This window comes from Cibotium barometz, chromosome 11 (assembly GCF_041138505.1).
Source record: "Cibotium barometz isolate CiBa-2024 chromosome 11, ASM4113850v1, whole genome shotgun sequence".
In the NCBI taxonomy this organism is placed as follows: Eukaryota; Viridiplantae; Streptophyta; class Polypodiopsida; order Cyatheales; family Cibotiaceae; genus Cibotium; species Cibotium barometz.
Window position 1 is genome coordinate 13,258,219 of NC_141056.1, and position 14,291 is coordinate 13,272,509.

At 39.2% G+C, this 14,291-nt stretch overlaps 1 protein-coding gene across 1 annotated transcript; it reads left to right on the forward strand.

Annotated features, from left to right (window-relative positions):
* Positions 1–11,646: 11,646 nt before the first annotated feature.
* Positions 11,647–13,355, forward strand: LOC147633777 (ubiquitin-conjugating enzyme E2 30-like). Its single transcript, XM_086804801.1, has 2 exons — positions 11,647–12,078; positions 12,948–13,355. The coding sequence occupies exons 1-2, from the start codon at positions 11,857–11,859 to the stop codon at positions 13,176–13,178; spliced, it is 453 nt and encodes a 150-aa protein (XP_086660927.1). The 5' UTR covers positions 11,647–11,856; the 3' UTR covers positions 13,179–13,355.
* Positions 13,356–14,291: the final 936 nt, after the last annotated feature.

The following is a 14,291-nucleotide window of genomic DNA, read 5'->3' on the forward strand; positions in this document are numbered from 1 at the left end:
CCTATCATGTTTAGTTTCTCCTCCGTGGCTATGTGATTTCCCGATGCATGCCATGGTAGCGAGAGTACTGCATGCCAAAAGCACTTCGCATTGGTAGGGTCTACAATCCTAGCATACTTCCCAACTCTAGTTCTAAATCTGCCCTCTACTTCTTTTATGACTCTTTTCCTACCAGGATCCAGCAAACCCTGTGACTTTTCCTCAATTGTTTTTTCCATCTCACCATGCATACAACACATAGATAGAGTGTACTCCAAGATTGACTTGACAGTCCCAACAATGAAACAATGTAGTGGAGGCAAAGCATACCTTGAAAAGAAGCCATGCTAATATATTCATTAGCACGCTAAACCATCTCTTTTTCCACGAGTGGAGCACTTCTGTATCTCCTTCTCCAACCTTGCTTTATCCTCAACATCAAGTTCAACAAGAAGCATGGTCTTATCCGACTCACCTATTCTTCTGAGTTGAAATTAGTGTGTCCAAAAAGTGGTTGGCTTGAAGGCATAATCTAGAAAAAACAATTTGTTGAATGAACAAATGATAGTGAAGCAATTGGAAAAGAGGAAGTGAAGAAGTGAATATGACATTACTTGTTTAATTTGGCCAAGGAGAACATAATCTCCCCAACATTAGTCTTGTCAAATTTCAGGAACTCACAAAACACTAAGTAATGCTTTGTTAAGTCAGTAGGGAATTCTGCAGTAAAAGCACCAAAAAGTAAGTACCCTATTACAAGCACAAGATTGTTGTTTAAGGCTAAGTAGAACTCACCTTCGGCAATGTAGTCCATCCAAGCCATCCAAGCCTTGTATCGATTGTTCCCATTGAGAATATGCGGCATCTTTCCTTGAAGGTAGGGGACCCACTTGGGCAATGTCTCCAATGACTTCTCAAATTTGCCATTTACCCTTCTCCATGTCTCACTCCAAGAATTTATCCTCTCCTTAGGGAGTGGAGTATCCTCCCCCTCCAAATCTATGATTGACCTATAAATCCTCCTTTTCTTTCAACGTAACCACCCATCTTCTTAAATGATCTGGTAAGGGTCTTCTCAGTGTTTAGGCTCAACCTTCGGATAGCTTTGGTGGGAACAAGCTTGCATAAGGGAATCCTTGGAGGTGGGTTTGATCGTAATACGGTTGATAAACGCATTCAGTGTTGAGGTCTTTAAGATTTTTCCAAACACCTCCTCTTTCTTATTTTTATTTCCTACTACTATTTCAAATGTCAGTGTATCGCCACCCTCTGTCTCTCCAAGGACATTGGATAATGCCACACTATGGTTTTGTGGGCTTTCCTCCTCCTCCTTGTCCTTTTCCTCCCCATCTTCATCAACCCTACCTTCACCTTTATCCCTATCACCATTATTCTCAACTTCTTTATTCCCTTCTTCCAACTCACCAGTGAATGCCACCTGAAACTCTTCATTTTCTGCTTGGTTTAGGGGAGGAATGCCCCGCTTAAAGTCACCAGACCCACCCACAAACTCTGCACCATGAACATCTTGATCTAATGGATCTACAGAGCTTTGAATTTTGTCCTTTGCTTCGAATAATCCTCTAGATGCCCTAGAGGGGCAATGCTCAACATTCTTTCCCTACATTTTTTAAGAACGCTTAGTTTTGTAGGCAAATGACAATCAATACCTTGGAATCAACAAGTTCCTAGAGAGCAAGAAGATCTAGTCAAGTAATGAGTGACAACTTTGAGAATTTGTAGACATTTGCAAGCTAACCACAAGACAAGACATAAACAACAACATGGGCATATTTCAAATGAAAAGCACAAGACAAGACATAAACAAACAACATGAGCATATTTGAAATGAAAAGTTACTTGGTTAACTCAAGAGTTTAATGCGCTACTAAAATAACATCACTAAGAGCCACTTGAAAAAATCATTACTCATACTAAACACGCTCGTAGCATGTGATGATACAGCAATAGCTCTGACATGATTAACATTAAATTCATTTACCTCAACCACTTAACATTTACTACACACATACCGATAGCTAGCCTTAAATACACATATTTTTTCATGAGTACGAATAACTGATATTCATGTAGTTCTATACAAGAGCTACTGGGCATAATAGTCCTCATTCTAGACTTATCAGAGTCCTCCGATACCAAACTTTTATACATACATGTAAGTCCCTATCCTACAAACTCTAAGTCTCTAGTTTACCTAACTTAAACTCTGTTAATTTTTGGTGTTAATCACTGTGTTAGTTTTGTATACAAACTTTGAGTCCTAGTTTACCTTAAACTATGCAACCAATGTTTAAGCTACCAATGCAGACGAGTGGGGAATAATGGCCAACATACTTGCAACATTTTCAAGTGCGCTGTGAGCGCAATTGAAAATTTGGTGCATAGGCTAGTCATAAGTGGCCAATTTTCCTGCAAGATATTTAATTTGCTTACCTTTCGATGTAGACGAGTGGGGAATAATGGCCAACATACTTGCAACATTTTCAAGTGCGCTGTGAGCGCAATTGAAAATTTGGTGCATAGGCTAGTCATAAGTGGCCAATTTTCTTGCAAGATATTTAATTTGCTTACCTTTCGATGTAGAGGATTAGGGAACAATGGCCAACAAACCTGCAACATTTTCAAGTACGTTGAGCACAGTTGAAAATCTGGTGGTGTAGGCCGGTCATAAGTGGCCAACTTTCATGCAAGATATTTAATTTGCTTACCTTTCAATGCAAAGGAGTGGGGAACAATGACCAACAAACATGCATGATTTTTAAGTTCACTAAGTGCAATTGAAAATCTAGTGTGTAGGCTGGTCATGAATGAATGAAACTCATTGCTATGCATGTATAATGAAACATGAATGAAAAGCTCTTGATCTTAAGATCACACACAATATCTATTGGTCTTGTAGTCATTCCATTAATTGTTTAAACAATTAAGTCTAAACTTGGTTTAGAGACCAAAGTTTGCAAGCCCACACAAAGATTAATATGGTCTTCAGCAAGCACTAAGGCATATTTCTGTAATTATGGTTTTCGTAAATAGTCTCTTAGAGCCAACTATGTCTTGAGAGAAGGAACATATCTAGTGATCGTTGTTTTATATGTTGATGACATTATACTTAGGTAACAATAGTTATTTTGCAAACAACATATTAAATGAGTGATTTGGGATTCCAACACTTTTGTTTAGGCATTATGTCACAATGAAATTCAATATACAGAGTTGTAAGTCCATTAGCACTCCATTTTAAATTGGTCATACACTTGGGAAAACAAGTGAGGAAGATGCAAATGCTACTTTATATGGACAACTAGTTGGTGCTCTCATCTATTAAGCTTGGTTAATAGATGAGATATTGTGTATGTTGTTGTACTCTTAAGCAACTTTATGGCATGCCCAAAAGCTTCTCATTGGCAAGGAAGCATGATAATCTATAAATACCTCCAAGGTACTCTTCACTTGGACATGTTTTATACAAAAGCAAAAAATCCATGTCTATTTGGATTCAGTGACTTGGATTTAGTTGGAGACAAAGACGATCAAAAATCAACATTTAGATTTTGTTTCTTACAATCCTTTGCTAGTATTAAAACAACCTTTTCTCTTCTTCTTCTTCTCTCTCTCTCTCTCTCTCTCTCTCTCTCTCTCTGCCTCAAAAAATGAAGAAGTATTGTCTCATAAACAAAATATATTAGATATTATATGTGGAAGATATTAGATTTGAAATGAATCTTGTATAAAGGCTCATGCATGCCCTTCATCTTTGAGTTTTTTTTTCCATTGTGAAGTGCTAAATGAAGGACTCTTATATGTAGGCACACATTGGACAATTGTGTTTGATTTTTTTTTTTGTGAGTTACAGAGTCCAATCATTGGACTCATTTATGATGTGTATGCTTAATTAGTGGCTACATACATATGCTCAGTTCTTGAGTAGTATGTATAAAAATTGATTTGTACATACTACCTCTGTGTATGCATGACTCATCATACAAACATAGAGGTATGTATGACTCATCATATTTATGCTCTCACAAAACTTAAATAAATGAGTCACATGGCTAGTGATGTGACAAACCCTAGGCAAGAAACTTATGTACTTGAAAAACAAGTTGGTTAACATGCTACTAAATGCGTAAAATTTTCTTTGAAATTATTTTTTGTTTCCCACTTCTTGCTCCATAAAGAACTCATCATTGTCTTTAAGCACGCACTTGCCCATAAGTCTGGACTTTTTTGACAACACTCCCAATGGGAATAATCATCATTGTCCCTTCAATTGTTTAAGCACTTGCCATAAGTCTAGAGTGTTTCTGAACAACACTGCCAATGGAATATTCATAGGTGAATGAATAAGGGATGATCCCTTGATCTATCTCACCCCATGGAGTGTGGGTTTTTACAAAGAGAGAGTGGCCCTTTACATGCATGAAAATTTCATGCGAGGTGGCCATGTTTGCCACCCCCTTCCTTAAGTCTTCCCTAGCTTCATAGGTGGATCTTGCATTTATGATTTGGACTTCAACTCCTTGAGAATATTGTCTCTTACATTGAGATATTTCTTCTTCTTATGGCTAGCTTGGGATTAGCTCCATGGCTTGATTTGGAGCTTTGTCTCTTGTATTGAGATATTTTTTCTTCTTTATGGCGAGCTTGGGATTAGCTCCATGGTTTTATTTGGAGCTTTGTCTTTCTAAGGAGTCATTTGATTATTCATTTCTTTCTACCTTTTTGGCTTGGACTTTGAGTATCTTCTTAGCATGCCTCTTCCACTTTTTGTCTCCTTTTTGGATCACTTTTGGCCACTTTTTGTCTACTTTTTTTTTTTTGTTCACTTTCTACCTCTTATAGTCAAAGCTTGGACTTAATTTACGCCTTCATCCTTGTGTTTTAGAGCATGAGCTCTAGTCACCCACAACAATCCACTTCTTCTTACTTTGGATCCTTGGTTTCTAGGATTAGCAAATTGATAGAAGTGGATAACCTCGGGTGCCCATGTTGATAACTTTGAAGTGATGCGCCAAAAGTTGAGAGTCCCTCAACAATGCCTTACTCCACAATCCTTGCATAATTGCTAAAACTAGCCTTATTAGGGCACTCTAAAAGCATTCCATGCTTCTTTCAAGTTGAAGTGATGTCAAAAGTTGAGAGTCCCTCAACAATGCCTAACTCCACAAAGCATTCCGTGCTTATTTCAAGCACAGTGGAAAGCATATACAAGGATGCTATAATATACAAGGCATTGCTTTTCTTAGTTCCTCCATCGTTTTTCCTTTTGAGGCATTGGTTAGTGGAAATCATATACAAGGATGCTATAATACAAGACATTGCTATCCTCATCATGCTTTTCTCACTTTCTCTTTTGTTTTCTTGTGAGACATTGGGCTAATTAAATTGCAAAATCAGGAGGAGAAATTGGAGGTCTAGGAGGATACATATGTCTCATTGGCTCAAGGTAGAGGGTCCTAGAATTACACCGTTGGGCATTGTGTTTCTTAGTACTATAGAACTCTTTCTTGCCTCCTTGTGACGTAGATGTGATTTTATTTATCATGGTTCCTCACTCTATTGTGTAAATTCGGTAATAGTACCTCCTCATTATTGTGAGCAAGTGCGGACACTCATTCACACTAGTTTGATTTCCATTGTATATGGAACAACACCACACATAATCCTGCTACAACTACAATCGTATAGTGAGTTGGTTTTGCGCTCTTGATCATTGTTTATATGGCAACATTGCTTCTTTACTTCCAAAATGGAGGATTTCTTGTGTGCAAGAAAGAAAATGGCCACTCCCTTTGACATCAATTGAGAAGTGACCCTTGATGAAACTAGATTTTTAATGGCTTCTTTTTTTTCCTTTTTTGGCCTCGGAGAAAGACAGACAGATGGGCGAGGTCTGCGTGGAGAGAGGTCGCCTCCTCAACCACCCGGCTATTTTAGTGAATTTTTTAAAAAGAAGGGTTTACTGCTATTTTAGTGAATTCTTTTTAAAAAAAAGTTATTTTTAAAAAGTAAATTATATAGGACACTTTGGGGAGAAAAAAAATACACTTAAATAATCTTATAGTCTTTCGTTTGAGCCGAAGGGTTATTATTAAAGCGAGGATTCACAGCGACGACGACGAGAGGAGTTAGAAGGTTTTGCGCGCGCCATAGCCAGCGAAGCTTCGGCGTGCACGGTGAATTGCGTTAAGAGGTGTGCGCGTGCGGGCCTGTGTGTGTGTGTGTGTGCGCGCGCGCGTGCGCTGGATTGTGCTGTTCGGAATTTTGCGGTAAAAGCACCAAAAAGTAAGTACCCTATTACAAGCACAAGATTGTTGTTTAAGGTTAAGTAGAACTCACCTTCGGCAATGTAGTCCATCCAAGCCTTGTATCGACTGTTCCCATTGAGAATATGCAGCATCTTTCCTTGAAGGTAGGGGACCCACTTGGGCAATGTCTCCAATGACTTCTCAAATTTGCCATTTACCCTTCTCCATGTCTCACTCCAAGAACTTACCTCTCCTTAGGGAGTGGAGTATCCTCCCCCTCCAAATCTATGATTGACCTATAAATCCTCCTTTTCTTTCAACGTAACCACCCATCTTCTTAAATGATCTAGTAAGGGTCTTTTCAGTGTTTAGGCTCAACCTTCGGATAGCTTTGGTGGGAACAAGCTTGCATAAGGGAATCCTTGGAGGTGGGTAGCTAAATTTGATCGTAATACAGTTGATAAATGCATTCAGTGTTGAGGTCTTTAAGATTTTTCCAAACACCTCCTCTTTCTTATTTTTATTTCCTACTACTATTTCAAATGTCAGTGTATCTCCACCCTCTGTCTCTCCAGGGGCATTGGATAATGCCACACTATGGTTTTGTGGGCTTTCCTCCTCCTCCTTGTCCTTTTCCTCCCCATCTTCATCAACCCTACCTTCACCTTTATCCCTATCACCATTATTCTCAACTTCTTTATTCCCTTCTTCCAACTCACCAGTGAATGCCACCTGAAACTCTTCATTTTCTGCTTGGTTTAGGGGAGGAATGCCCCGCTTAAAGTCACCAGACCCACCCACAAACTCTGCACCATGAACATCTTGATGCAATGGATCTACAGAGCTTTGAATTTCATCCTTTGCCTCGAATAATCCTCTAGATGCCCTAGAGGAGCCATGCTCAACATTCTTTCCCTACATTTTTTAAGAACGTTAGTTTTGTAGGCAAATGACAATCAATACCTTGGAATCAACAAGTTCCTAGAGAGCAAGAAGATCTAGTCAAGTAATGACAACTTTGAGAATTTGTGGACATTTGCAAGCTAACCACAAGACAAGACATAAACAACAATATGGGCATATTTCAAATGAAAAGCACAAGACAAGACATAAACAAACAACATGAGCATATCTGAAATGAAAAGTTACTTGGTTAACTCAAGAGTTTAATGCGCTACTAAAATAACATCACTAAGAGCCACTTGAAAAAATCATTACTCATACTAAACACGCTCGTAGCATGTGATGATACAGCAATAGCTCTGACATGATTAACATTAAATTCATTTACCTCAACCACTTAACATTTACTACACACATACCGACAGCTAGCCTTAAATACGCATATTTTTTCATGAGTACGAATAACTGATATTCATGTAGTTCTATACAAGAGCTACTTGGCATAATAGTCCTCATTCTAGACTTATCAAAGTCCTCTAATACCAAACTTTTATACATACATGTAAGTCCCTATCCTAGAAACTCTAAGTCTCTAGTTTACCTAACTTAAACTCTATTAATTTTTGGTGTTTAATCACTGTGTTAGTTTTGTATACAAACTTTGAGTCTCTAGTTTACCTGAAACTATGCTAATCTTTGGTGTTCAACCAATGTTTAAGCTACCAATGCAGACGAGTGGGGAATAATGGCCAACATACTTGCAACATTTTCAAGTGCGCTATGAGTGCAGTTGAAAATTTGGTGCATAGGCTAGTCATAAGTGGCCAATTTTCCTGCAAGATATTTAATTTGCTTACCTTTCGATGTAGAGGATCAGGGAACAATGGCCAACAAACCTGCAACATTTTCAAGTACGTTGAGCACATTTGAAAATCTGGTGGTGTAGGCCGGTCATAAGTGGCCAACTTTAATTCAAGATATTTAATTTGCTTACCTTTCAATGCAAAGGAGTGGGGAACAATGACCAACAAACATGCATGATTTTTAAGTTCACTAAGCGCAGTTGAAAATCTAGTGTGTAGGTTGGTCATGAATGAATGAAACTCGTTGCTATGCATGTATAATGAAACATGAATGAAAAACTCATTGCATGTATAATGAAACATGAATGAAAAGCTCTTGATCTTAAGATCACACACAATATCTATTGGTCTTGTAGTCATTCCATTAATTGTTTAAACAATTAAGTCTAAACTTGGTTTAGAGACCAAAGTTTGCAAGACCACACAAAGATTAATCCGGTCTTCAGCAAGCACTAAGGCATATTTCTGTAATTATGGTTTTCATAAATAGTCTCTTAGAGCCAACTATGTCTTGAGAGAAGGAACATATCTAGTGATTGTTGTTTTATATGTTGATGACATTATACTTAGGTAACAATAGTTATTTTGCAAACAACATATTAAATGAGTGATTTGGGATTCCAACACTTTTGTTTAGGCATTATGTCACAATGCAAGTATGTTGAAATTCAATATACAGAGTTGTAAGCCCATTAGCACTCCATTTTAAATTGGTCATACACTTGGGAAAACAAGTGGATGAGGAAGATGCAAATGCTACTTTATATGGACAACTAGTTGGTGCTCTCATCTATTAAGCTTGGTTAATAGATGAGATATTGTGTATGTTGTTGTACTCTTAAGCAACTTTATGGCATGCCCAAAAGCTTCTCATTGGCAAGGAAGCATGATAATCTATAAATACCTCCAAGGTACTCTTCACTTGGGCATGTTTTATACAAAAGCAAAAAATCCATGTCTATTTGGATTCAGCAACTTGGATTCAGCGACTTGGATTTAGTTGGAGACAAAGATGATCAAAAATCAACCTTTAGATTTTGTTTCTTACAATCCTTTGCTAGTATTAAAACAATCTTTTATCTTCTTCTTCTTCTTCTTCTTCCTCTCTCTCTCTCTCTCTCTCTCTCTCTCTCTCTCTCTCTCTCTCTCTCTCTCTCTCTCTGTGCGCCTCCAAAAATGAAGAAGTATTGTCTCATAAACAAAATATATTAGATATTATATGTGGAAGATATTAGATTTGAAATGAATCTTGTATAAAGGCTCATGCATGCCCTTCATCTTTGAGTTTTTTTTCCATTGTGAAGTGCTGAATGAAGGACTCTTATATGTAGGCACACATTGGACAATTGTGTTTGAATTTTTTTTTGTGAGTTACAAAGTCCAATCATTGGACTGATTTATGATGTGTATGCTTAATTAGTGGCTACATAGATATGCTCAGTTCTTGAGTAGTATGTATAAAAATTGATTTGTACATACTACCTCTGTGTATGCATGACTCATCATACAAACATAGAGGTATGTATAACTCATCATATTTATGCTCTCACAAAACTTAAATAAATGAGTCACATGGCTAGTGATGTGACAAACCCTAGGCAAGACACTTATGTACTTGTAAAACAAGTTGGTTAACATGCTACTAATTTCTTTGAAATTATTTTTTTATTCCCACTTCTTGCTCCATAAAGAACTCATCATTGTCTTTAAGCACGCACTTGCCCATAAGTTTGGACTTTTTTGACAACACTCCCAATGGGAATAATCATCATTGTCCTTCAATTGTTTAAGCACTTGCCACCATAAGTCTGGAGTGTTTCTGAACAACACTCCCAATGGAATATTCATAGGTGAATGAATAAGGGATGATCCCTTGATCTATCTCACCCCATGGAGTGTGGGTTTTTACAAAGAGAGAGTGGCCCTTTACATGCATGAAAATTTCATGCGAGGTGGCCATGTTTGCCACCCCCTTCCTTAAGTCTTCCCTAGCTTCATAGGTGGATCTTGCATTTACGATTTGGACTTCAACTCCTTGAGAATATTGTCTCTTGCATTGAGATATTTCTTCTTCTTATGGCTAGCTTGGGATTAGCTCCATGGCTTAATTTGGAGCTTTGTCTCTTGCATTAGATATTTTTTCTTCTTTATGGCGAGCTTGGGATTAGCTCCATGGTTTTATTTGGAGCTTTGTCTTTCTAAGGAGTCATTTGATTATTCATTTCTTTCTACCTTTTTGACTTGGACTTTGAGTATCTTCTTAGCATGCCTCTTCCACTTTTTGTCTCCTTTTTGGATCACTTTTGGCCACTTTTTGTCTACTTTTTTTTGTTCACTTTCTACCTCTTAAAGTCAAAGCTTGGACTTAATTTACGCCTTCATCCTTGTGTTTTAGAGCATGAGCTCTAGTCACCCACAATAATCCACTTCTTCTTACTTTGGATCCTTGGTTTCTAGGATTAGCAAATTGATAGAAGTGGATAACCTCGGGTGCCCATGTTGATAACTTTGAAGTGATGCCAAAAGTTGAGAGTCCCTCAACAATGCCTAACTCCACAATCCTTGCATAATTGCTAAAACTACCCTTATTAGGGCACTCTAAAAGCATTCCATGCTTCTTTCAAGTTGAAGTGATGTCAAAAGTTGAGAGTCCCTCAACAATGCCTAACTCCACAAAGCATTCCGTGCTTATTTCAAGCACAGTGGAAAGCATATACAAGGATGTTATAATATACAAGGCATTTCTTTTCTTAGTTCCTCCATCGTTTTTCCTTTTGAGGCATTGGTTAGTGGAAATCATATACAAGGATGCTATAATACAAGACATTGCTATCCTCATCATGCTTTTCTCACTTTCTCTTTTGTTTTCTTGTGAGACATTGGGCTAATTGAATTGCAAAATCAGGAGGAGAAATTGGAGGTCTAGGAGGATAAATATGTCTCATTGGCTCAAGGTAGAGGGTCCTAGAATTACACCGTTGGGCATTGTGTTTCTTAGTACTATAAAACTCTTTCTTGCCTGCTTTTGTGACGTAGATGTGATTTTATTTATCATGGTTCCTCACTCTATTGTGTAAACTCGGTAATAGTACCTCCTCATTATTGTGAGCAAGTGCGGACACTCATTCACACTAGTTTGATTTCCATTGTATATGGAACAACACCACACATAATCCTGCTACAACTACAATCGTAGTGAGTTGGATTTGCGCTCTTGATCATTGTTTATATGGCAACATTGCTTCTTTACTTCCAAAATGGAGGATTTCTTGTGTGCAAGAAAGAAAATGGCCACTCCCTTTGACATCAATTGAGAAGTGACCCTCGATGAAACTAGATTTTTAATGGCTTCTTTTTTTTCCTTTTTTGGCCTCGGAGAAAGACAGACAGATTTTTCTTTGCACTTTTTTTGTGGAGTGAGGGGCCCAGGGGTGGGCGAGGTCTGCGTGGAGAGAGGTCGCCTCCTTAACCACCCGGCTATTTTAGTGAATTTTTAAAAAAGAAGGGTTTACTGCTATTTTAGTGAATTCTTTTTAAAAAAAGTTATTTTTAAAAAGTAAATTATATAGGACACTTTGGGGAGAAAAAAAATACACTTAAATAATCTTATAGTCTTTCGTTTGAGCCGAAGGGTTATTATTAAAGCGAGGATTCACAGCGACGACGACGAGAGGAGTTAGAAGGTTTTGCGCGCGCCATAGCCAGCGAAGCTTCGGCGTGCACGGTGAATTGCGTTAAGAGGTGTGCGCGTGCGGGCCTGTGTGTGTGTGTGTGTGTGTGTGTGTGTGTGTGCGTGTGCGCGCGCGCGCGCGCGCGTGCGCTGGATTGTGCTGTTCGGAACGATGGCAACTAAGCGGATCCAGAAGGAGCTGCAGGAGCTGGAGCGCGACCCGCCGGCGTCGTGCAGCGCTGGGCCCGTGGGGAACGGGGATGACCTCTTCCGGTGGCAGGCCACCATCATGGGACCCGCCGACTCCCCCTTCGCCGGCGGCGTCTTCTTCGTCAACATCCACTTCCCCCCTGACTACCCCTTCAAGCCCCCCAAGCTCACTTTCCACACCAAGGTACCTTTACCCTCACATGCTTTTTCTTCTTGCTTTTCTAGGGTTTCTCCTGTCCTCTGTGTTTTTGGACCCTCTGCTTGCTTGCTTCCCCCCCCCCCCCCCCTTTTTGAAGGGTATCCCTATGAAGCTTTAATTTTCTTTTCTCTAACGTGCCTTTCATCGTGCCACACAGCAGTTTCAGAGCACATTGTTGCCATTTGAATGCATATAGGTTCATGATGGCCATGGGGTTTATATAATTACATAAATGTAACCTGTAGTTTGTGCCTGGAAAGAAGGGCTTCATTCTCGCCCATGGCCGAATTGCGCCGGTGGCATGAAGATGCCATTCTCCATCTGGACAAAGCCATACCCAACAGATTTGCCTTAGGCCTGCATCATCTGAAGCAGGCCTTATCTCCTGCCCTCTGTGTTCTTGGACCCTGTGCTTGCTTTCCTACCCCCCCTTTGCAGGGTATCCCTATGAAGCTCTATGCTTTTCCCCAATGATGCCTTTAATATAGTAATCCATGTGTCATCATGCCTCCCAATTTGAGACAACATTCTCAAGGCACATTGTTGCCGTTTAGATGCATAATGGAACCGCTCAAAATGGCCATGGGGTTCATATAATTGCATAAGAGTAACGGATAGTTTGAGCCTGAAAAGAAGGGCTTCATTCTAGCACATGATTGAATTGGGCGACGTGAAGATGCCTTCTCCTTATGGACAACGACACGGCCGACAAATCTGCCTTATACCTGCATCATATGAAGCAGGTCTTATCTTTCTATGCGACAGATTGTATTGTCTTACTGTTGGTTTTTCTTGCTCTAAGATTTAGGCATATCTGTACAAGATTGTAACATGGGTCTTGCTTCCGTTTGCAGGTATATCACCCCAACATTAACTCGAATGGGAACATATGCCTCGACATTCTGAAAGAACAATGGAGCCCAGCATTGACTATTTCCAAGGTCTTGTTATCTATTTGCTCATTGCTCACGGATCCGAATCCTGATGATCCTCTTGTCCCAGAAATAGCCAACATTTACAAGAACCAAAGGGCCAAATATGAGCAGACAGCACAGGCCTGGACGCAAAAGTATGCAATGCAGTGATCTATTCAATGGTGTTGCAAGTAGGGAATTTTGAGAGCAAGGGAGGGGTGTACATAGGAACAATTAATGGCTTGTGTTCTTATGCATCCTTTTGGCGAAATCGACATTAGCTTGCAATTTGTAGTCGACAAATTATCCGAAGTTTTTGGAGACCTTGCAATTGATGTTGAATTGTCGCCTGTCAAGGACAATTAAGCAAATTTATTGCTGCAATTGTTTCTTTTTGGTGGAAACTTATGCTTAGTTTTTAGTCTCATGGGAGTATGATAGCCCCTGGTTTGCTAGAGCTAGTTTCAATCTAGAATGCAAAGTGTTCAACTATTTTCATGCAAAGCAATTTGTATGTAAGCTTTTTTGCTCACTTGTTGCGAATAGCGTGCCACTGTTTTTCTAGACATCCATCTCTTCATGCATTGCTGGCTTGCCAAGATGAATATGGTTATTTTGAAGAGAAAACCTAAGGTTGTTTACTAGGGATGTGAAGCAGTGTTATAAGGTTGTTTACGAGGCTTCTTTATGTGAAGCAATGTTATAAGGTTTTCCAGAAATCCTTCCATCCACGTCATCCAGCTCTAATCAACTGTAATATAAAAGCCAAGTCAATGGGTATATTCATGTCCAGGCTGAACATACGTTAGGAGAGTATCTCATACAAATAGAGGTCCACGTTAAGTGGTAGTGTCAGCTAAGGAAATGCAGCTGTTGGTTGGCCATCAAACTAGCAGCCTATGTATATTATGCTCTGCAAAAGAAATTACAAAGGGGCTGCAATAGCAAGTATGATAGCATGGCTGTTTGGCAAAGATAGGCTAGTAAAAGGGTCATTGACATTGGTGATTGACGTTATGTCTAGCATTCAGGCAGCAAGTGCCCAACTGTTCTACGACAAGACAACCATACAACTATACATTCTAACAAAGCTACACTCTTGATTAGATAAGATTTCTTTGTAGATAAGGTTAACCTTGTCTTATGCATACAATTGGGCGGGTGTCAAATACCTTAACAAAAACATTGCTTGAGAAAGCAAGGCTTTCCTTTAAGCATAGCTGGAGGACATTTCTCATCAAACACCACCGTAAAAAAAGTTCTATTAGAAGGCTTGTGATGGCC

Excerpts from the sequence above, each read along its gene's own strand:
- LOC147633777 (XM_086804801.1), top strand. The coding sequence starts at position 11,857 with ATGGCAACTAAGCGGATCCAGAAGGAGCTGCAGGAGCTGGAGCGCGAC. Across the intron at positions 12,079-12,947 it reads AGCTCACTTTCCACACCAAG|GTATATCACCCCAACATTAA; the intron begins GTACCTTTACCC and ends TTCCGTTTGCAG.